Source organism: Neoarius graeffei, chromosome 19, assembly GCF_027579695.1.
Source record: "Neoarius graeffei isolate fNeoGra1 chromosome 19, fNeoGra1.pri, whole genome shotgun sequence".
NCBI lineage: Eukaryota > Metazoa > Chordata > Actinopteri > Siluriformes > Ariidae > Neoarius > Neoarius graeffei.
This window is the reverse complement of record NC_083587.1, coordinates 25,242,997-25,266,116: the sequence shown is the minus strand read 5'-3', so window position 1 is coordinate 25,266,116 and position 23,120 is coordinate 25,242,997. Positions and strand designations below refer to the sequence as shown.

The window sequence follows — 23,120 nt, the reverse complement described above, 5'->3', positions numbered from 1 at the left end:
GGGCCGGGGGGCGGCGCCAGCAGGGGGTTTCGCCCGGGGAGTAAATCACTCTAGGATCGCCACTGGTAGTATACTTGCTATACTTATACTGAAGCATACTTAATAAAATGAACTTTAAGTATACTACTTTTTGCTAAGGGGTACACAGTGTATGCCTTGTTTCTATGTTTACAAAACCGGAAGTCGCTCAAGAAACGTCTTTTTTTCTGGGAAACGGAAATTTACCTACGATCCCCCAGAGAAGCTGCCAGAGAACACTTTCAGTTTTAGTTTAGTGACGACATCGATCTGTTATCTCTCGCACACACACACACACACACAACTGGCTCTCGCCTCCCTTCGTCGCTCTGTAGAAACACACCCACACACACACGCACAAATCCAAATCCTGCTGTTTGACCTGATCTCTTCACTCATCTGCGACTCTTCCTACAATGACTACAAGCTGTCTGATCTTTCTGATCCTGCTCGGATCGTGCCGATGTCTTACCAGAACATATTATATCGCGATTCATGAGGTCTACTGGAATTATGCACCTAGTGGAAAGAATCTGATCAATGGCCTGAAAATCAAACAAGACGAGTAAGTTCAGTTCAACAAGACTATATTTACACTGTCAACAGTCATCAGTGCACATCTCAGATTGCTTTTATTAGTAGTAGTAGTATTAATATACAAACCAGAGTTTCCTCCATTCATATTTCCTTCATACTGCATGTTGTTTGGTGTTAAAAAAAGACAGTTGCATAGAGAAGTGATTTCATAGATGCTTCTTCTTTATCACAAGTAACAACCAAACTCTGAGTGTGATATAGTGTAAATGTTCTCATACATGTTCTCATACAGTATGCCTACATCAGAGGTGGACAGTAACAAACTTGAGTACTAGTACATTTTTTGAGTATCTGTACTTTACTTGAGTATTTTTATTTTTTTTTTGGAAACTTATGACTTTAACTGGGCGGCACGGTGGTGTAGTGGTTAGCGCTGTCGCCTCACAGCAAGAAGGTCCGGGTTCAAGCCCCGTGTCCGGCGAGGGCCTTTCTGTGCGGAGTTTGCATGTTCTCCCCGTGTCCGTGTGGGTTTCCTCCGGGTGCTCCGGTTTCCCCCACAGTCCAAGGTTAGGTTAACTGGTGACTCTAAATTGACCATGAGTGTGAATGGTTGTCTGTTGCCCCTTTTCCACCAAAGCAGTTCCAGGGCTGGTTCGGGGCCAGTGCTTAGTTTGGAACCGGGTTTTCTGTTTCCACTGACAAAGAACTGGCTCTGGGGCCAGAAAAAACGGTTCCAGGCTAGCACCAACTCTCTGCTGGGCCAGAGGAAAGAACCGCTTACTTCAGCGGGGGAGCGGAGTTGTTAAGACCAACAACAATAACAAGACCGCGAAAGATTGCCATTTTTAAGCGACGAGAAGCAGCAGCTGTACAAACGCGAAGTCATCCATTATTATTATTGTTGTTGTTGTTGTTGTTGCTGCTGCTGCTTTTTCCGTGTTGTTTTTGCTTCGATATTCACGCAAAGCTTTATGCAAACGTAGTGACGTAACTGACGTATACAGTGACGTAATGACGTGTCTTCCGTTAACACCGCGAGCTATGGAAAAGCAAACTGGTTCTTAGCTGGCTCGCAAGTTGAACGAGTTGTGAACCAGCACCAGCACTGGCCCTGGAACTGATTTGGTGGAAAAGGGGTAAGAGTCTATGTGTCAGCCCTGTGATGACCTGGCAACTTGTCCAGGGTGTACCCCGCCTTTCGCCCGTAATCAGCTGGGATAGGCTCCAGCTTGCCTGCAACCCTGTAGAACAGGATAAAGCGGCTAGAGATAATGAGATGACTTTAACTTCATTACATTTGAAAGAAAAATATTGTACTTTTCACTCCACTACATTTCTGTCAAGGTCCTCGTTACTGTGAAGCAGCTTTGAAAGTGGATGTTTTTTCTTTTCTAAAACGTGATTGGTTTTTTCACAGGTGACACTGAGACAGCCAATCAGTAATCACTAGGGTCATGTCACGTCCATAGACTGGGTAAAATCAAGATCAGTGATTTCTCCGCAGCATTATTTGAACACGATCAGTTGATGGCAGAATGGAAGGAGGCGGTTCTTCTGGAGAATGAACATACCCATGGCCCATGAACCCATGTTTCAGTTTTCTGAAAGGAATAAAGAGTCGTTTTGTTTTAAATGTTTGCTTTGATTGCCTAAAATGAACCACATTACGGCCTACAAAAACTCGCCAGCCAACCTGCGGAAGCATATTGAGGGATATAAAAGTTTTATTCCAAGAGAAAGCTTGCAGTGAAGTTGTCTGTGCTTTTAGAGCTAGTGATAACGTTGCAATAGCTATGCAGTCTGGTTAGTCAAATGACTTTCTATGGATTTGCCTGCCAAGTTGCCATCACCTTGTCCACGGCTAACGTTAACACATAGCTAGTTAACTTGGACACTGTTAGTTAGCATGTAAAAATGGAGTTACGCTAACATGAATAACGTTAACTTATCTGAAGTCCTTTCAGAAATATGTTTTAGCATAATCTTACCAAATAAACAGAATGTAGAAATCTTTCTTTTCTAGTAGCATTAGCTACCCAATATGATTTTGAGTTTGAAAAGAGTTTGCTAGCATGTCAGGTGGAGCTTCACTGACTAGCTAGCTTAACGTTAAACCAACATGATGGCACAGCATGCATTCATTTTGTGAATTCACAAAATAATCCAGTCAGTCGCTTCAGAGGCATGAGGTATTATAAGCGTTGTGACAATAATAAAACAATGTGTTGACAGAAAATGTATTTTTAATACTTAAGTATTTTCAAAAGCAAATACTTCAGTACTTTAACTTAAGTAAAAAATTTGACTGAAGAACTTTCACTCGTATCGGAATAACATTTGGCCAGTGGGATCTGTACTTTGACTTAAGTAATGAAGTTGGGTACTTTGTCCACCTCTGGTCTCCATATCATGAACTGCCTCTAACCTCATGTTTATGCTCAGTTCAGTTCTATTTGCATGGCATCTCGATTAACACCAGACATTGTCACAAAGAAATGCAGATGCACAGAAATCTGGATGTGTTTAGGGTTGTGATGTCCTGACATTTACAGGAAGAAACATTCCTGAGATGAAATCAGGAAGGAAGACAGACCAAAATGGAAAAAGGAACTGTTTTTGGACGTGCAGTCTTTATAGTAAACATTTCGGACCATCTGCAAAGACGGAAAGTTGACCAAACGGATGAAGACAATTAGGATGACTAGGCAGTATTATCCAAACAGCTTTTCTGGCTCACTTATAACCTTTTGCTCTGAGTTGTGTATCAGTTCAGTTCTTATTCTGTCTGATTACATTCACTACCTTTTTGTCTGGGCATTGAGAGAGTCAGAATAACAAGTACAGCTTCCTGTTTTTGGTTTGGTTCTGCTGATTTTGCTTCATGTTTTATATTCTCATCAGATGGCAGGATGCACCCACGCTGTACTTAATGCAGCCATATGGTGCTTGTGAAAACTGTACGACACAAAGAACTCCATGTTACGCCCTATCTCCATCTACTGCTGTAAAAAAAAAGTATTGTTTAAAGCATCTTGGTCTTTACACACTCTCGGTCTGTCACAAACTGGGCCAAACTCACATGAATAACTAACAATGCTGCTGATATAATACGTCCCCCACAACCAGTCTCTCGTGGCTCAACTGTAAGGCGATGCAAATACAATAGTACAAAAGAAGCAGCCACATGTACACACAGCACAGGAAATTCCTTTCTGCAGTTAACCCATCTGAAGCAGTGATTATATGCACACAAGTGAGCAATGAGCACAGACACATACCCAGAGCATTGGGTAGTTATGGGGGAAACCATGGCTTAAAGCTTAGAGAAGCAGTTTTGGGCTCAAAAGGTTGCTGGTTCGATTCCCTGGATCAGCAGGAAAAGTTGAAGTGCCCTGTAGCAAGGCACCTAACCCCTCCTGTTCTCCAGGCTGCTATGGGTATGTTGGATAAGAGTGTCTGCTAAATGCCTGTAATGTAATGTAACAATAACACACAACAGCAAAGGTTACAGAACATCACACACTTCCACAACTACCATTTCACTGTAATGTCCTCTGGGAGCAGGTACAGGTCCCTGAGGTGCAGAATGACGGGTACCTGGAAGCGTAGCAGCCCTAAACAGGGTGACTCGTTAAGGGAAGTATGTAGGCATGTAACGAGTCACAATATTAGGTTCACGATTTGATTGTCCCATGATATTTTTGAGAAAATAAAATAAATGAAGAAAATTTTATTCCCCAAAAAATGCAACATTTATTTTCATATTCTTTATATATACGTAAATAGAAGAAGAAGAAGAAGAAGAAGAAGAAACCTTTATTTGTCACATACACACTCAAGCACAGTGAGATTCAACCTCTGCATTTAACCCATCTGAAGCAGTGAATACATGCACACACATGCAGAGCAGTGACCAGCCACACTACAGCGCGTGGGGAACAGTTAAGGATTAGGTACCTTGCTCAAGGGCACTTCAGCCCAAGGCCGCCCCATGATAACCTAACCGCATGTCTTTGAAATGTGGGGGGAACCGGAGCACCTGGAGGAAACCCACGCAAACACAGGGAGAACATGCAAACTCCACACAGAAAGGCCCCCTTCGGCCACTGGGCTCAAACCCAGAACCTTCTTGCTGTGAGTGCTAACCACTACACCAATTAAAAAAAAAAATTTCAAGGCCAGGACGCAGAGCACTGAGCACATTAAGGCGTCATTTACATCTGAATGAGAATTAGGTTCTGCTGTGGTCTTTTGAGAGTCAGTTTGTGAGGAGAGAAAAGAAAATGTGTTAGCATTAGAATAGGGCAGGGTTTTACCATGATGAACATCTGAGAATGTCAGTTCTAATGCTAATGAACACTTTAAGTATTGTGTAACACTCACTGTGGAAAAAACGCTCAAGTGTTATCAGTGGGGTTATCAGGTTCCTTATCTGGGCCTTATCTCAGATTACCTCTTGCAGCGCATTTTCAGTTGACAGTGGTAAGGGGTGTGATTAACTGTAAAAACAGGCAGGGATCAGTTTCGAGAAACAGGACCTTTTTTGGTTGGAGTTGATCATAATCCGTTTCTGCCTCCTTTCACTGTTAAGCTCAGTGCAGCTTTTGGTTTATGCTACACAGAAAAAAAACCCACAACAACTATTAGTCTGTTTTATAGTGCTTTCAGTTTTCACTTAGGATGCGCTTTCATTGACCAACATCATCATTTTGATTGATCGTTACTTTAAAAGATTTGCTGCAACACTACTTATTCTTGCTATATTGTTGTTGCTAAGTCTCCAGCATTGTGAGACGATGTCTAATGTTTTTCTTTTTTTTGTACTACCTGTACGGTGTTTTATCAGTTTAAGGCATCTTAGATACCAGCATCTGGCATACGTTTTAATTTCATTTGATTTTCCAATGTGATTATTATTTTATTGTAATCAGTTGCTTTAAAACCCTGCCGTAAAATCAGTGTTGCTTTATGATGTCAGGATTCTAATCCAGTCTTAATTGATTTTTTTGCATTATTTTTTCGGCTAATTTTCCGAGATACAGTACTGTGCAAAAGTTTTAGGCACCCTATTTTTTTTTAATACAAACTTTGTTCTAGATTTCTATTTTATGACTAATACATTATCGATTCAGTACAAAAACATTTTAGAGTCCAAACTTTCGTTTTCCAGCACAAAATTACATGTTACAGAAAAAAAAGTTTGTATCTGAGCAGCATATTACATAAGAGAGCACTTTTCAGATTAAAAAAGAAAACATAATGAAGGCTACTGGGTTTTGGTGCAAAATGAAGAAGCAAGTGTGACAGTCAAAGTGTCCAGAAGAACTGTGGCTGGTTGTGCAAGATGCTCAGTAAAACCTACAGCTCATTTCTTTATAAAACTGCACTCATTTTTTTTTTTTTTTACGCAAAGGGTCGTCTCACACCAAATATCGACTTTGTTTCATTTATTATGGCTTACTGCTGTTTATATATTTTTTTAACGTTGAAACATTTCATTTCATTATTTTTTAAGCCCTTTTTGGTCTACAGCATTTCTTTACATGTGCCTAAGACGTTTGCACAGTACTGTATATTAGTTTTATGGAATGTGTATAAAACTGGATATTTTAATTTATAACTTATGGACTGCTTTGGCTAGTTAGTTAGCAGATAATAACTATAGGACTGGTAAGAATGTAAAATGTTCTTCTTTCATATCAACAAAAAATGTATTTCTGCAAAAAAATTATGTAAAAAACACCTTATATGCTTGCAGCCTTATGTACAATAACCATTTTGTTATCAAGATAAGAAATGCGAAAGCGACACTAGGCAGGTTTCCATGAAAGCTAAATGGCCTTTCGATTTCATAAAATCGGTGAAATTTAGTTCCCTCTAAAATTTGGTCATTGTGATATATGTTTATTTCTGTAATATCTTTAAAAAAAAAGGCCATTCTGTGGCTGGGAAGTTATTTAATTTGAGGGGATTCCCTTGCAAATAATGTACATAAAATCGCTCGCGTCGCACAGTCAAGCAGACAGAGGAAGTCCGTGTACGCATGCGCAGGTTTACCTTTGACTGTGCACTGACAGTTACATCATTCTGTTGCTAAACAAACAGCTGATCACACCGAGATGCTCGCTGACCGCTGATATTTATTAGTTTGGTCCTGTGTTTCCTTTCCTTCGCAACATAACGTCTTTTCTTTTGGCTTTCTGTTACTGTAGTTGGTCTTTCACATTTCATTCACACACTCACGTCCTCCATTTTTCTCTCCCGTTTCAAATTTGTATCCCACAATGCCTTGCGCGAACGGGGAAAGCCCACCACGTGATGCATGGTGTAGTATCTTGAATTGGGTCATGGTGAAGCAGGAAAAAATAGTGGAGACCACGTGGTCCTAAATTCATTAATTATTCTATTTTTTTTTTTAAATCTAATAAAATTGGAAGTCTGTGATTCAAATTCAGTAGCCTTCAATCCATGATACAAAAATAATTGGGTGTTGGGGAAAATTCTTTTTATGACCTAAACTTGAAAAATCTGAAAGGCAGTCTACCTGTAACCTGCTTAATGCGTAATTTGAAATTGCAAACGAAATAATGAGTAATGGAATTGTGTGAATTTAAAAAAACTCAAATATCACAAAAAAGTTGATATGCTCACATGACGTGGTTTTTCGAACGATTTGTTTTCACGAAATTGAAATGGAAACACTTTTTTTTGCATTCGAAATAGCTACGAAAACAGTTATCAGGTCTTGGAGATCCGTGGCCATGCTTAATTGGAATGACTATCATGGAGGAGAAAACCTAGCTTTAATTGTTTAGAATCACTCAATGGAAACACAGACATTTGCAATTGCATTTTATCGACTTTTTAAAAAATAAATTTGCTTCTATTTTGCGCAAAACTGCAGTGGAAACCTGCATACTGACTTGCCATGAAAAGCGATTTTCATTTGCAGTGAAATAAACCACACAGTTTAATGATGGTCAACACATTTATGCTTAATTTTTCTCTGTTTTTGTGACTTCTCTCATCTCTAAAGGCATGCCTCGATATTTCTGGACAATGGTCCAAACCGGATTGGTAGCGTGTACAAAAAAGCTGTGTATAAGCAGTACACAAATGAGAATTTCTCTACTGAGATCCCTAAGCCAGTGCAGCTGGGCTTCCTTGGACCCGTGATCCGTGCAGAAGTGGGTGATGACATCGTGGTGCACATGAAGAACTTTGCATCTCGAAATTATTCAATCCATCCTCATGGAGTCTTTTATGAGAAGGATTCTGAAGGTAGGACTGGTCTCTGTTGTTGTTTTTTAGGAGGGAGGTTCTGTGCATTTGTCAGCTGCAAAGTCTCCTCAAGCGTGGGAGTTGTGGAATTCACATAAATCATTTTGTCTTCAGTGACTAGAGATCAAGACATGATTTGTGCTTCTTTAAGAGAAAATATCACATGATGTCACTCTGATTTTGAAAAGCATTATCTACCAAAGCTAAAAATTAAATTATTATTATGTTTCTCACAAAATACCTTTTTTTAGGGGGAGGGGGGGACTGCCATTTGAAATTGGTGTTATATTGCATGATCAGTAGTTTGCTTTGAAGGTGAGCTGCAGAGCATCGCATGCAGTTGACCAAGTATATGCTTTTAGATTGTCGTTATTATATTTTCCTTATTTTGTTTACGTCCTTATTTCTTTTGTATGTTGTATTGCATTTTTTTGTTTGTATGTTTTATATTCTAGCTAGGTGCTGCCCTTTCTTGGCCAGGGCTCACTTGGAAAAGAGACTTCCGTCTCAATGTGATTTACCCTGGTTAAATAAAGGATAAATAAAAAACTAAAATATATAAACAGTTCAAGGTGCTCATACAAATCACCTCAATCTCTGATCTGCTTACACTGCAGTGTTACTTTCATACCTGACCCAGGTCGTTAGGGCGACATTGTCACTTATCAGCCGCAATAGAGTGTGTTTGGGTACACATCTGCGTTTTCCTGCTCATGTAACCACCAACTGCAATCCTTCAGCTGTGCCACAGGACCCAAACAGCATAGACGGTTGTGAAACATTAAACTTTAGGCATGTAACAATTCACACAGTGAACAATTCAGTTCACGATCTGATTTTCCCACGATTTTTTTGTAAAAAAAAGAAAGAAATGAAAGAAATTACCAAGTGGAACATTTATTCCCTATTCTTTATCAACTTAAATATTCCTTTTCTTAATAACCAGAAGTAATTATTTACCCACATTTGTAAAGGTTGGAGTAAAATATAATATCCTATTAACTAAAATATTCCTTTTATTAAAAATGAAAAAAAAAACCCTTACTAGCAAATACAGTGGTGCTTGAAAGTTTGTGAACCCTTTAGAATTTTCTATATTTCTGCATAAATATGACCTAAAACATGATCAGATTTTCACACAAGTCCTAAAAGTAGATAAAGTGAACCCAGTCAAACAAATGAGACAAAAATATTATACTTGGTCATTTATTTATTGAGGAAAATAATACAATATTACATATCTGTGAGTGGCAAAAGTATGTGAACCTTTGCTTTCAGTATCTGGTGTGACCCCCTTGTGCAGCAATAACTGCAACTAAACGTTTCCAGTAACTGTTGATCAGTCCTGCACACCGGCTTGGAGGAATTTTAGCCCATTCCTCCATACAGAACAGCTTCAACTCTGGGATGTTGGTGGGTTTCTTCACATGAACTGCTTGCTTCAGGTCCTTCCACAACATTTTGATTGGATTAAGGTCAGGACTTTGACTTGGCCATTCCAAAACATTAACTTTATTCTTTTTTAACCATTCTTTGGTAGAACGATTTGTGTGCTGAGGGTCGTTGTCTTGCTGCATGACCCACCTTCTCTTGAGATTCAGTTCATGGACAGATATCCTGACATTTTCCTTTAGAGTTTGCTGGTATAATTTAGAATTCATTGCTCCATCAATGATGGCAAGCCGTCCTGGCCCAGATGCAGCAAAACAGGCCCAAACCATGATACTACCACCACCATGTTTCACAGATGGGATAAGGTTCTTATGCTGGAATGCAGGGTTTTCCTTTCTCCAAACATAACACTTCTCATTTAAAGCAAAAGTTCTATTTTGGTCTCATCCATCCACAAAATTGCACGCCTTGCTCTTAGAGTGATCTTTGTTGGTCGACCACTCCTGGTGAGGGTAACAATGGTCTTGAATTTCCTCCATTTGTACACAGTCTGTCTGACTGTTGATAGGTGGAGTCCAAACTCTTTAGAGATGGTTTTGTAACCTTTTCCAGCCTGATGAGCATCAACAGCGCTTTTTCTGAGCTCCTCAGAAATCTCCTTTGTTCGTGCCATGATACACTTCCACAAACATGTGTTATGAAGATCAGACTTTGATAGATCCCTGTTCTTTAAATAAAACAGGGTGCCCACTCACACCTGATTGTCATCCCATTGATTGAAAACACCTGACTCTAATTTCACCTTCAAATGAACTGCTAATCTTCGAGGTTCACATACTTTTGCCACTCACAGATATATAATATTGGATCATTTTCCTCAATAAATAAATGACCAAGTATAATATTTTTGTCTCGTTTGTTTAGCTGGGTTATCTTTATCTACTTTTAGGACTTGTGTGAAAATCTGATGATGTTTTAGGTCATATTTATGCAGAAATATAGAAAATTCTAAAGGGTTCACAAACTTTCAAGCACCACTGTAGGCCTTTTCGTAATAAACATTTATAAACATTTCTACTACCTCTATTTGCTTTTCTTTATCTTTTCTTTATCTTTCAGCAGTCTGTAAATAGAGAGCTCAGATTTCTTTTTAAACCTCTAGTAAAAAAAAAGAGAATTTTTATCAAAAATGCAAGTTATTTTCCTATTCTTTATCAACTTAAATATTTATTTTTTAAAATAAAAAACAACTTTGGTTTCATTTTCTTACAAACAATAATTATTTACCCACATTTGTAAAGGTTTGAGTAAAATATAATAGCCTATTGAAAAAATATTCCTTTTATTAAAAATGAAAAAAGTTAAAAACAAATACACCTTTTCTTAATAAACTTTTATGAACATTTGTATTACCTCCTAGCTCAGATTTTTTGTGAAATATATTTGTAGAGTCAATCGCACAACAGGGCGGCACGGTGGTGTAGTGGTTAGCGCTGTCGCCTCACAGCAAGAAGGTCCGGGTTCGAGCCCCGTGGTCGGTGAGGGCCTTTCTGTGCGGAGTTTGCATGTTCTCCCTGTGTCCGCGTGGGTTTCCTCCGGGTGCTCCGGTTTCCCCCACAGTCCAAAGACATGCAGGTTAGGTTAACTGGTGATTCTAAATTGACCGTAGGTGTGACTGTGAGTGTGAATGGTTGTCTGTGTCTATGTGTCAGCCCTGTGATGACCTGGCGACTTGTCCAGGGTGTACCCCGCCTTTCGCCCATAGTCAGCTGGGATAGGCTCCAGCTTGCCTGCGACCCTGTAAAAGGATAAAGCGGCTAGAGATGAGATGAGAATCGCACAACAGCTCTTTCCCATTTTAGATCTGTTTTATGTGTGTGTGTGTGTGTGTGTGTGTGTGTGTGTGTGTGTGTGTGTGTGTGTGTGTGTGTGTTTTTTTCCCAGCATTAGAGCTGTGTTACTTCTGCCTAGGATGAAGTCGCATGCATTCACGCTATTGTGCTGTCTAAACAATGTAATTATAGATAGGAAAAACTAAGAGATTTTTTTCAGCCTGAAAATAATCATGATTCTTTTTTTATTTCATTGATTCAAATCGTCATAAATTTTTATCGCAATTTATTATCACACGAAATATCGTTACATGCCTACTAGACTTCATTGTCGGTGTGACCAAGACCAAGAGAAGCTGAGTATAAAGAAAAGAGAAAAAATGGGATTCCGAATGAGGCGATTCAGATCAACAACCTTGAGTGGGAATATAATTTCTTTCATGGAGAGTGTTTTGCATTTTTAGTGCAAATGTTTTTGTAGTGTTTTTTTTTTTCCTCTTTTGAAACTCACTGACAAAGATCTTAAGGTCTCCATTTATTTCTATTGATTTTTTTTTTTTTTGTTACTTGGAAGGACAATGATTTGCTGTAAATAGATTATAATATGCATGGACCAGCTTATTTAGACTGAGGATGAGTATGAGCAGGTTTCTTGGTATTCATTGACAGGCTAGAACTGGCCATGAGGAGATTCAGGAGAAATCCCAAAGGCGTGGCCTGTTTTGCAACTGATTTTGGGCTGTAGGCTTTATAGCTACAGATACATACTTTATCTAATTATGCTCTATTAACCACAGTATCATAGATAGTATTTTATTATCTAGCAAGTAAACCTAAGTAAAACCTTTATAGTATAGTGCAACTGAATTCACACTCTTTTGGGAGAGGAATGTGCATGAGAAAGGCAAATTACCAAAATAGTGTTTATTTGCAGGTTCCTCATGGGTTCTTTAGATAATTAGGTGTTCTTCTTTTGCAACTGTCCGTTATATGGAAAACTCTGGTTGCTACTTGCAACACAGAGATATTGATTGACCATGTGAGGCGTAATGTATAATGTTACACTGCAATTGTGTAATAATTGGCACAATCTTTAACCCTCATCCTACCATGCTATTTTACACCTTAATCTTACCATGTGGGGTCCGTTTGGACCCCAATACTTTTCTTTAAAATTAAAGCTTATAAAGACAAACTCACCAGATAAGTTTTGTTCAGAACATCTTGTATTAATAACAGCAATACACTAAAGGGCCCAAGGCATAAAGAACACACTTAACCTTCATCCTACCAGCCAATTTTACATACACAAACTACCAGGCGGGGTCCGTATGGACCCCAGGAGGGAATACCTTGAAATCAATGCAGTAAGAACCAATTCAATGCAGCAAACAGACATAACTTTATTGAAGAACAAAATCCACTATGGCTGAATATCAATGATGTATTATAAATGCAATAACATTGCAATAATATTGCAATAACTAGCATACATGTAGCAAATTATAGCGCCACAAAAAAAATTGGCATTATATACATGATTTTTGCAGCTCATACAGCTGTAAAACATTCTGGATTACAACTTAGGTCTTTTCTTACAGAATTTAAAACAAAAAAGTAATTGTAAAATAATTTAGGGCTTTTGTTTTGCAGCCTGTGCTTATTGCAGCAGTGGGGTCCACACAGACCCCAAGAAGGAATGCCTTGGTAGTTTCATTATGGAACATAAAAGAAATAAAAGAAGTTAACTTTCAGTGTGCTATTCAATTATAAAATGAAAGACAGATAAACTTTACTCTGGGGTCCGGTTGGACCCCAGTAACAAATTAATTATACCTTCACAATGCAAAAAGCTGATCTTCCGGTGCTTTAGTGTTTTAATTAAGACATAAATTCCGACAAATTCATAAAACGGTGAGGCAGTATGTCACATATTTTTAAAATGGCAAACAAACATATAGGTGCGGGGTCCAGATGGACCCCACTTGGTAGGATGAAGGTTAATTTCTCAGAGGAAACTGGCAGTGTCATCTTGCCCAGTGTTCTTTGTTGCTGCAATACACTGTTCAATAAAGTCAATTATTCAGATAAATCCACTAACTGCAGTGCTCCTTAATGATTACCGTTTAAACTTTAGGGCCGTTCAGGGTCCTGTTGATTTTGAATGTTGTGTAAAAATAGATGGGTTAAAGGGGAAAAGTTAAAGGGGAAAAACAGTAGCTGTGTTATGGTATATGGGACACTGTTTGTTTGTTTGTTTGTTTGTTTGTTTGTTTGTTTGTTTGTTTGTTTGTTTGTTTGTATAGCTGGTACTGTTTGCATCCCATTGTCCCAGTAGAATAAAATATGAGTGCAGAGTTCTTCTGAATGCTCACCGTTGAAACATTTTGTCGAAACCTTGATATTAATGGCAGTGGTCTCTTCCAGGATGACCCCGCCTCTATCCACAGGGCAAGAGGGTTCACTGAATGATCTGATCAGGATAAAAGTGATGTAAATCATATGCTATGGCCTTCACATTCACCAGTTCTCAACCCAGTTGGCAGATTTTGGAGCCATGTGTGATAAAGGCATCATCAAAACACCAAATGAGGGAATATCTTTTGGAAGAATTCCAGAGGTGGGCAAAGTACCCAACTTTATTACTTAAGTCAAAGTACAAATCCCACTGGTCAAATGTTACTCCAATACAAGTGAAAGTTGTCCAGTCAAATTTTTATTTAAGTTAAAGTACTGAAGTACATGCTTTTAAAAATACTTAAGTATTAAAAGTATATTTTTTGTCAATGCATTGTTGTATTACTGCCACACAAAACCTAATGCCTCTGAAGCAACCGACTGGAATTACTACCCAGTCCCTACCCACCCCCACAAAGCAGCATGGTAGTGCTTTGACACAGCTCTGGCAGTGTGTGCACACATGTATGTGTATATTAATCATGAAGACAGTGGAATAGCTGTAAATGCAGCTTGCACAGAAAATAATTATGCTAAAACATATTTCTGAAAGGACTTCAGATAAGTTAACATTATTCATGTTAGCGTAACTCCATGTTTACATGCTAACTAACAGTGTCCAAGTTAACTAGCTATGTGTTCACATTAGCCGTGGGCAAGGCGATGGCAACTTGGCGGGCAAATCCATAGAAAGTCATTTGACTAACCAGACTGCATAGCTATTGCAACGTTATCGCTAGCTCTAAAGCACAGACAACTTTGTTGCAAGCTTTCTCTTGGAATAAAACGTTTATATCCCTCAATATGCTTCCGCAGGTTGGACGGTGAGTTTTTGTAGGCCGTGATGTGGTTCGTTTTAGACAAACAAAGCAAACATTTAAAACTAAACGCATCTTTAATCCTTTCAGAAAACTGAAAAATGGGTTCTCGATATGGCCATGGGTGCATGCATTCCTCAGAAGAACCGCCTCCTTCCATTCTGCGATCAACTGATCGTGTTCAAATAATGCTGCTGAGAAATCATTGAACTTGATTTTATCCCGTCTATGGACGTGATGTGACGAGTAATGACTCACTACGTTTACATGCACATAGAGAGAATCGAATTTCTGCCGTTGCTCGACTAAAATCGAAGTTCAAAATGCCATGTATACACCTTAATTCGGCTGAAATTGAACTGAACTTGATTTCTCGGAATCGAGCTACACGACCTAGTTTATGCGATTTCTGCCAAGCTACTTTGTGCATGTATACCCTATCGAGCTAGTTGTCGAGCTACTTCCGGAAGTGACGAGTGACGAGACCACAAGCGGGAAACACAACAGCCTCGGTCGGCATGACAACAGTAGTAGCGAGCAGCATAAGAGGTCAGGAGGAACAAACGAAGAAGAGAAAATGTGGATGTAGAGCTCTCTGAAGTGTGGGTGGAGCACAGAGGACGGCAGGACAAAGCTTCTGGTACTAATAGGCTTTTTATTGTCAGACTTTTCAGTTTAACAGCCTACTTTTATTCTTGAGAGAAAGCACACACACACACACACACACACACACACACACACACACACACACACACACACACACACTCGCGCGCTGTGTTCTAGTCCCGGGATGAGCTGTCACCTCTACTCTCCCTCTGCCTCCTTAAATAGGGCGCGGTTACTGGGAAGACACACAAACACAGGTTAATTACCGTCAGGTGTACCGTCGTTCTGCCACTCACCTTCCCTGGCTCCGCCCTCCTGTCACAGACCGGCGCTTAACCACGCCCCCACTGCCACAGGCAAGCAGAAACGTGCACTTCTGGAGCAATGAGGAGACAGAGTTCATGCTCATTCAGCTTAAGGAGTTGAATATATTAAAATTCATGGACGGGAGAAAAACGCGCAATGGAGAACACGGAACTGATAACTTTGTTTACACTCTTGAATAGCTCTTCTTCATGATGACAACTGGAAGTGTACCAACACGATGGGGCGTGTAGTGCCACCTGTGGCTCGGGTGCACAATGCACCTCACACAATAGCCCGATTTCATTGTGTGCATGTACGATTGGATTTCTCTGGCACCCTGCTGGGACCTTCAGCTCGATTACCGACAGCAGCTCGATTTGGATGTGCATGTAAACGTAGTCACTGATAGGCTGTCTCAGTGTCACCTGCGAAAAAAACAATCACGTTTTAGAAAAAAAAAACATCCATGTTCAAAGCTGCTTCATAGTAACGAGTCACGAGGACCTTGATAGAAATGTAGTGGAGTAAAAAGTACGATATTTGCCTTTCAAATGTAGTGAAGTTAAAGTCATAAGTTTAAAAAAAATACTCAAGTAAAGTACAGATATTCAAAAAGTGTACTTAAGTACAGTACTCAAGTAAATGTACTTCGTTACTGTCTTACTTCGTTACTGTCCACCTCTGAAGAATTCCCCCAGTACTTGACGAATCTATGCCAAAGAACACAAGTTGTTCTGGCAACCGAAAACCTTAATACTCACATTATGTTAGGTTTTCCTTTACTTTGTCTCCTATCTCTAGTTATCTTCCTTCATTATAGTACTGTATGTTTGCTCATTGTCTAGGTGTATGGTTTTTGTGAACCTGCTTAGCTATAGTATGAAACATTGAGGAAAATAACAGACTTTACTGGGATTGACAGACCTAGTCAGCTCTTATCTCAACATCTCACCTCCACTGCTATGATGAGGTAACCTTGCTGGCAGTGGTGCTAAAGTTCAATCCATTGGGAAACTCCATAAAAGATTTCGAAAGCAGGAAAATCCAGTTTACAGGGAAACTCCAGCTTAGACAAGGAGCATGTTCTGAAGGAATACCTAATAAAAAAAAAAAAAAGTGATGTTTTCTGAGAGACAGCCTAATCAGGTAGCAGAAATATAGCATAACAACTATGTTGGGAAAAGCTTAAAGAAGAAGAACTTTATTCATCAGCAGTGTGAAATTCCTCTCTGCATTTAACCCATCTGAAGCAGTGAACACACACATTCACAATGAGCACACACACATACCCAAAGCAGTAGGTAGCTATGCTAACAGCGCCCAGGGAGCAGTTGGGAGTTAAGCGCCTCGCTCAAGGGCACCTCAGCCCAAGGCTGTCCCATATTAACCTAACTGCATCTCTTTGGACTGTGGGGGAAACTGGAGCACCCAGAGGGTGCCCACACAGACAGAGCATGCAAACTCCACACAGAAAGGCCCTCACCGGCCGCTGGGCTTGAACCCAGAACCTCCTTGCTGTGAGGTGACCGTGTTAACCAATTACACCACAGAAATACACATTTTACACTGGGTGCAAAGTGTTAAGAGCAGGTGACAAGGTGCTACAACACCCAGATCTTATTTCTCAGGCCCAAGAAGCCAGGTTGTAAATCTCCTATGTAGGTTACTGCATGTGCAGGGGGATCATAGAGTGGAGAAGGTCGAGGGCATCTTGCACACAATGAGGTTGAGATCAGTTTTTACTTTCGCCAGCTGGTATAAGACATTCTCTAGCCAAATCAAGTTCCACTAATCAATCTCACATGGTATCATAAGAACTTGTATAAGCCAGGCCACAATATAAAGTTCGAAAGTTAGGGTAAGGGGCAGTTTTCTGACAACTTCATTCTTAGGAAATATTCATGCATAGTAAATTGTTGTTGATGCTTAGAAAGCCAAAACCATAGTATTTTGTCATAATCAAGCTCATAAGCTTAACATGACTAATTATTACCAGGAAAACCTAGAGTTTATATATAGTGGTAAATACTGTTATTGTGAATATTGTGAATCAGAAAATGTAAAAAAAAAAATCTCTGTTGTTTACTTCACAATGTCAAGCCCTTTAAGCTCCATTGTAAATGCATCAAAGGTTCTACATAGGTATGGCTCCGGATGTACTACTCTAATGGTAACACTCAGTATGGCAAATTTTGTATTGTGTAGAATCCTGCAATTCTAAACCAGATCAGATTCTTTTTAGCAGTAGCATCTTGTGTCAGCTCTGCTCAACATGTTATGAATCTTGGAACAGACTTGAGGTGGTTTCCCTTTTTTTGTGTCTTTCAAGGTGTTTTCCTTTACAAGAATAGTTTTAGAGTTGTTTTTCTTTCAACCTCATTTGAGCTTGTCTAACAGTTATTGGTTTCCTGTAAACATAAAAAGCTGAGCAGAAATAAAACTCACAAATAAGTGTTGCTCATAGACTTGCTGTTTTTTTTTTTAAATATGTTTGTTTAATTTACATGTTCGGATAAACTGTATGCATTTTTAGCAAAGAAATTTTGCTGGTTAATGCTGTGTTCAACTTTTGCACGGGAAGTCCTCATTTGGAATAAATTTATAAATTCAAATGTTTAAAATGTATATATTTCTGTAAAACTGCTTTGCGACAATACCATCCATCCATCCATCCATTCATTATTTGTAGCCACTTATCCTGTGCAGGGTCACGGGCAAGCTGGAGCCTATCCCAGCTGACTTTGGGTGAGAGGCGGGGTACATCCTGGACAAGTCGCCAGGTCATTGTAGGGCTGATACATCGAGACAAACAACCATTCTCACCTATGGTCAATTTAGAGTCACCAGTTAACCTAACCTGCATGTCTTTGGACTGTGGGGGAAACCGGAGCACCCGGAGGAAACCCATGCAAATACGGGGAGAACATGCAAACTCCACACAGAAAGGCCCTCGACGGCCGCTAGGCTCGAACCCAGAACCTTCTTGCTGTGAGGTGACAGTACTAACCACTACACCACCGTGCCACCCCTTTACGACAATGGCTATTATTAACAGCACGAAACAAATAAAAATTGTTTTTTTTGTCAAGCATGACTTGACTTGAAGTCATCATTTTCTTCCTCAGTGTATTCAAGCTACAAAGTGAGGGGAAAAACATCCATGTTTGTCTTTTGCTAGCAATAAATCCAGGTACCGTAGCTAATGGTAGGGATGTGAGTGATACATGTATTTACTTCCTCAAAACAGCAAACTGTATGATAATGAAGGTTTAGATTTAACAAGTTAATTTGTCAGTGGGTTGATTAACATACAGTATCTATATAAAGTATAACCCATTAAGTAAAGTAAATAAGTGATACTTTGTTTGCTGTTGATGCTGTGATAAGCCATGTTAATATTACATTACATTAATGGCATTTAGCAGACGCTCTTATCCAGAGCAACGTACAGCACACCCAGAGCAGCCCAGGGAGCAGTTGTTTGTTAGATGCCTTGCTCAAGGGCACTTCAGCCATTCCTGCTGGTCCAGGGAATCAAACCGGTGACCTTTTGGTCCCAAACCATTAGGCCATGGCTTCCCCATATAATATCACATACTTAGGGGTTGAGGAAACTTGAGACTTGCTGAGGTTCTGAGTAGGAATTTTGAGTTGTGAAGGCATTTTCTTTATTTTTGTTACCTAGTCGGAGCTTTATCCAAACACACCATAATAGTAGCTGGCTAGTTAGTTAATCATGCTTCACAGTGTAACTTTTGCCCAGGTACTTACAAATGTCTTGCCTCCGGTGAGCTCTAGATTTCAGGAAGTGTCTGTGTTTGTTGACCACCAGGTGCACTGTATCCGGATGGTACATCTGGTCGTAATAAGCAAGATGATGCTGTGGCTCCTGGTGCAAAATACACGTACACTTGGAAGGTGACAGAAGAGTTTGCCCCGACCGAATCTGACCCCACCTGCCTCACCTGGATCTACCACTCCCATGTAGATGCACCTAGAGACATTGCATCGGGGCTTATCGGGGTTCTTCTCACCTGCAATAAGGGTAACCTTAAGGAGACACTTCCCTAAAAGTATATTTGCCCACACAAACATACATGCTTTAACATGTTATTTGTATTCTTCTGCTCTCAGGAGTCCTAGACAACACTGGAACTCAACGCTCTGATGTGGATCAAGAGTTCTTCCTGATGTTCAGTGTAGTCGATGAAAATCTTAGTTGGTATCTTAAGGACAACATTCGCAAGTTCAGCCCTGGTGCTGCTAATCTTCAAGATGATGACGACTTTCTGGAGTCCAACCTTATGCACTGTAAGCGGTTCAAGATTAGTGTTTTCTTTGTTTAGGAATGGACACATTCAAGGGTATCCAAGACTCACTTTTTTATAAAAAATATATTCTTCTACCAAAGTGATACAAACCTAGTTTTTATGTTGCTCTGTTAGAACCTAAAGTTTGAACTCAATGACTCACTACTCTCAGTTCACTATAGAAATGCCTTTTAGCTGTACCCATAATGATGAGTTGCAAATGTTGCAGATGGCTTTGAGTTTCACTTCTCTAAATGTTTTCCTTCCTTTCTTCAGCGATCAACGGTTTTGTTTATGGTAACTTGCCACCGTTAAACGTCTGTGCCAGACGTACTGTGTCTTGGCATCTCTTTGGCATTGGCAACGAAGTAGATATTCATTCAGTATACTTTCATGGCCACACCCTGCTCAACCATGGACATCGTACTGACGTGCTCAGCCTGTTTCCTGCCACTTTTGTCACGGCAAAAATGGTTCCCATGACAACAGGAAAGTGGCTGTTAAGTTGTCAAGTGAATGACCACATGCAAGGTATTCTTTGTTCCTGGGATTTCAGTCTTTTCTGTTGTCTCTTTAACATGTTTGGTATTCAGATGAAAAATAGCACGGACCACTGTAAAAAAAAAAAAAGTTACGCCAACTTAAAAATTCAAGGCAACTTACTGCACAGGATTTTTGAGTTTATGTGACAACTAAGATTTTTAAGTTTTGAAGAAAGTTGTGCCAACTTATACTTTTGGTCTCAGATAACTTAGCCTTCATATTCACACAAACTTAATTTTTTCACTTTTACATGATAAGAATTCAACTTTAAGGCCACTAATCTTTCATCCAAGTAAAAACTTCAAAATTTGAGTTCAATTTTCTTTTTATCCCACAATAAAACAAATAACAATCCAGTTCAAATAGCATGTTTATTTTAACATGATGGTAGCAAAACTGCTATAAAACTGTAGTGGCAGTGCTTTTTTGTTAACACTTGTTAAGTGCTTCTTTGTTAAGATTAGTGGCCTTAAAGTTGAATTCTTATCATGTAAAACTGAAAAAATTAAGTTTGTGTGAATATGAAGGCAAAGTTATCTGAGACCAAAAGTATAAATTGGCACAACTTTCTTCAAAACTTAAAAATCTTAGTTGTCACATAAACTCAAAAATCCTGTGCAGTAAGTTGCCTTGAATTTTTAAGTTGGCGTAACTTTTTTTTTTTTACAGTGCAGTACACCATCACAGACCTAGAACAAAATAGAAATCATGAAATCATGAATGCACCTGCCAATCCGGCTTTACTCATATATGTGTTTATATACATATATAGTGGATGCATATATGTTTAAGAGGATTATGGATTCATATGTACATCAGAACACATATTTTCTCTTTGTTTCGGCTCATCGTTGCTGATGAGTAGCAGGTATGCAGGGCTTCTATCAGGTGTCTTTGTGTGGGAAGGATGACGCTGCACCCACAGTCCCTCCTGGCCACGAGAGACGTTTCTACATTGCTGCTGAGGAGGAGATTTGGGATTACGCCCCTTCAATGATGAACAGATTAACAAATGAACCACTGGATAAGAACGGAAGGTGACTATACTCGCACACAGTTATTCCATGATCACACACCCAACTGGTGCATACACAATCATAAACTCAGTAAGAAACAGTGTAGAACACAATGATGTGTTAAATATGTCTGTATGTATGGTTTCTGATTCTCTCTCTGCAGTGATGCTGCAGAATTCTTCAGTAAAGTGGACGGCAGGTTGGGCGGAAAGTACTGGAAAGTCAGATACATTGGATACCATGATGACACATTTACCACCAAGATTGATCAGCATGGCTCAGAACACCATTTTGGCTTTCTGGGTAAACTGAGACATTATTTTGTAGATACATTGTCCTCCACAATTATTGTCACTCCTTGTAAAGATTAGTAAAAAGGGTTAGAAAAAAAACCTTTTGGTGAAGTCGCTTCATCTCACGCTGAAAAAATGAGAAAAATCCAACATTTAATTGAAATGAATGTATTCAGAGAAAAACAAATCCCTCATCAAGAAATAATTCTTTTCAACAAAAACACATGCACCACTATTATTGGCACCCGTGGAAATGATCGTGAACACAATGTAACTGAAGCATTGTTTCCCATTTAAATTGTACATTTTTGAGTTGATTGGAGTGCGTAGGAACTTTCAAGATCCATTTAAACACAGCCAGCTTGTTCATCCACCCCATGCATATTGTGTATGAATGTGAGTTAATTATCTCTACACTTGCATTAGTGTCAATTTCTGACTGCAGCGCTAGAGATTTCTGGTTGGTTGAGTGTTTCTTAAAGCAGCAGTGACGCTGATCCACTTCTACCAGAACGACACACACTACTATATACTGCTGTTCTGAGAATGATCCATTACCCTAATAATATCTGGTTAGTAGTGGTACCTTTGAAATGGGGTCGCCACAGCGGATCTGTTCCACATATTTGATTTGGCATTGGTTTTACACCGGATGCCCTTCCTGACACAACCCTCCCCAATCTATCCAGGCTTGGGACCAGCAGTAAGTATGCACTGTCTTGTACAACCCCAGTGGCTGGGTATTTTACCTAATCTGCATGTCTTTGAACTGTGGGGGAAACTGGCGCACCTGGAGGAAACCCACCCATCAAATATGGGGAACAGATCCACTGTGGCGACCCCTAATGGGAACAACTGAAAGAAGAGGAAGAAGAAGAACCTTTTGAAATGATGGACAGTCAGGAATTGTACACCTACAAAGTGCATTTCTAAGTAAATTAACGTCTTTGATACAAAACTACACTGCACAAAATACCTCAGAATCCAGAAATGGTTTTGCCTGGATATTTCAAACTATGACCCATATATGATGAAGTCCATTTTGGATACTCTCCGATCATGGCATTGTCAAAAAAATCTCCAGATATGATCCAGATACTTGCAAGAATTTGAAAAGATATCTCCGGATTCTTGGGGTTTTGGCGTTGTGCTAGTGAATTGTGGCCATCTGTAGGTTTACAGAAGAGGTCAGTTAGCACGCTGCTCCACACAAGTTCAGCTGCTATGTGAGGTGATAAGCACCAGTTTATAAAAATACATTGTTTTTGATGAGGTGTGTCTTAGCTGTTGTCAGTAGTTGTTCTGAAATAAAGGAGAACCTGCTAGTGGGTGGGTATTGGGTGGGTATTTATTATTATCTACAATATCCTGATATCTGGCAATGAGAAATATGTGTCAAAAAATGTGCCAAAGTAAAATCTCATCTCATCTCATCTCATTATCTCTAGCCGCTTTATCCTTCTACAGGGTCGCAGGCAAGCTGGAGCCTATCCCAGCTGACTACGGGCGAAAGGCGGGGTACACCCTGGACAAGTCGCCAGGTCATCACAGGGCTGACACATAGACACAGACAACCATTCACACTCACATTCACACCTACGGTCAATTTAGAGTCACCAGTCAACCTAACCTGCATGTCTTTGGACTGTGGGGGAAACCGGAGCACCTGGAGGAAACCCACGCGGACATGGGGAGAACATGCAAACTCTAC

At 39.7% G+C, this 23,120-nt stretch overlaps 1 protein-coding gene across 1 annotated transcript in view; it reads left to right on the top strand.

The window, feature by feature from the left end:
• Window positions 1-268: 268 nt before the first annotated feature.
• The window catches only part of LOC132867158 (ferroxidase HEPHL1-like), a 38,021-nt gene continuing 15,169 nt past the window's right edge, over window positions 269-23,120 (top strand). Inside the window, exons 1-7 of the mRNA XM_060899923.1 lie at window positions 269-583; window positions 7,592-7,836; window positions 19,080-19,292; window positions 19,382-19,558; window positions 19,834-20,088; window positions 20,966-21,137; window positions 21,280-21,419. Of these exons, the coding sequence (XP_060755906.1) occupies window positions 435-583; window positions 7,592-7,836; window positions 19,080-19,292; window positions 19,382-19,558; window positions 19,834-20,088; window positions 20,966-21,137; window positions 21,280-21,419 (1,351 nt within the window). The 5' untranslated portion in view covers window positions 269-434. The remainder of the gene's footprint in view (window positions 584-7,591; window positions 7,837-19,079; window positions 19,293-19,381; window positions 19,559-19,833; window positions 20,089-20,965; window positions 21,138-21,279; window positions 21,420-23,120) is intronic.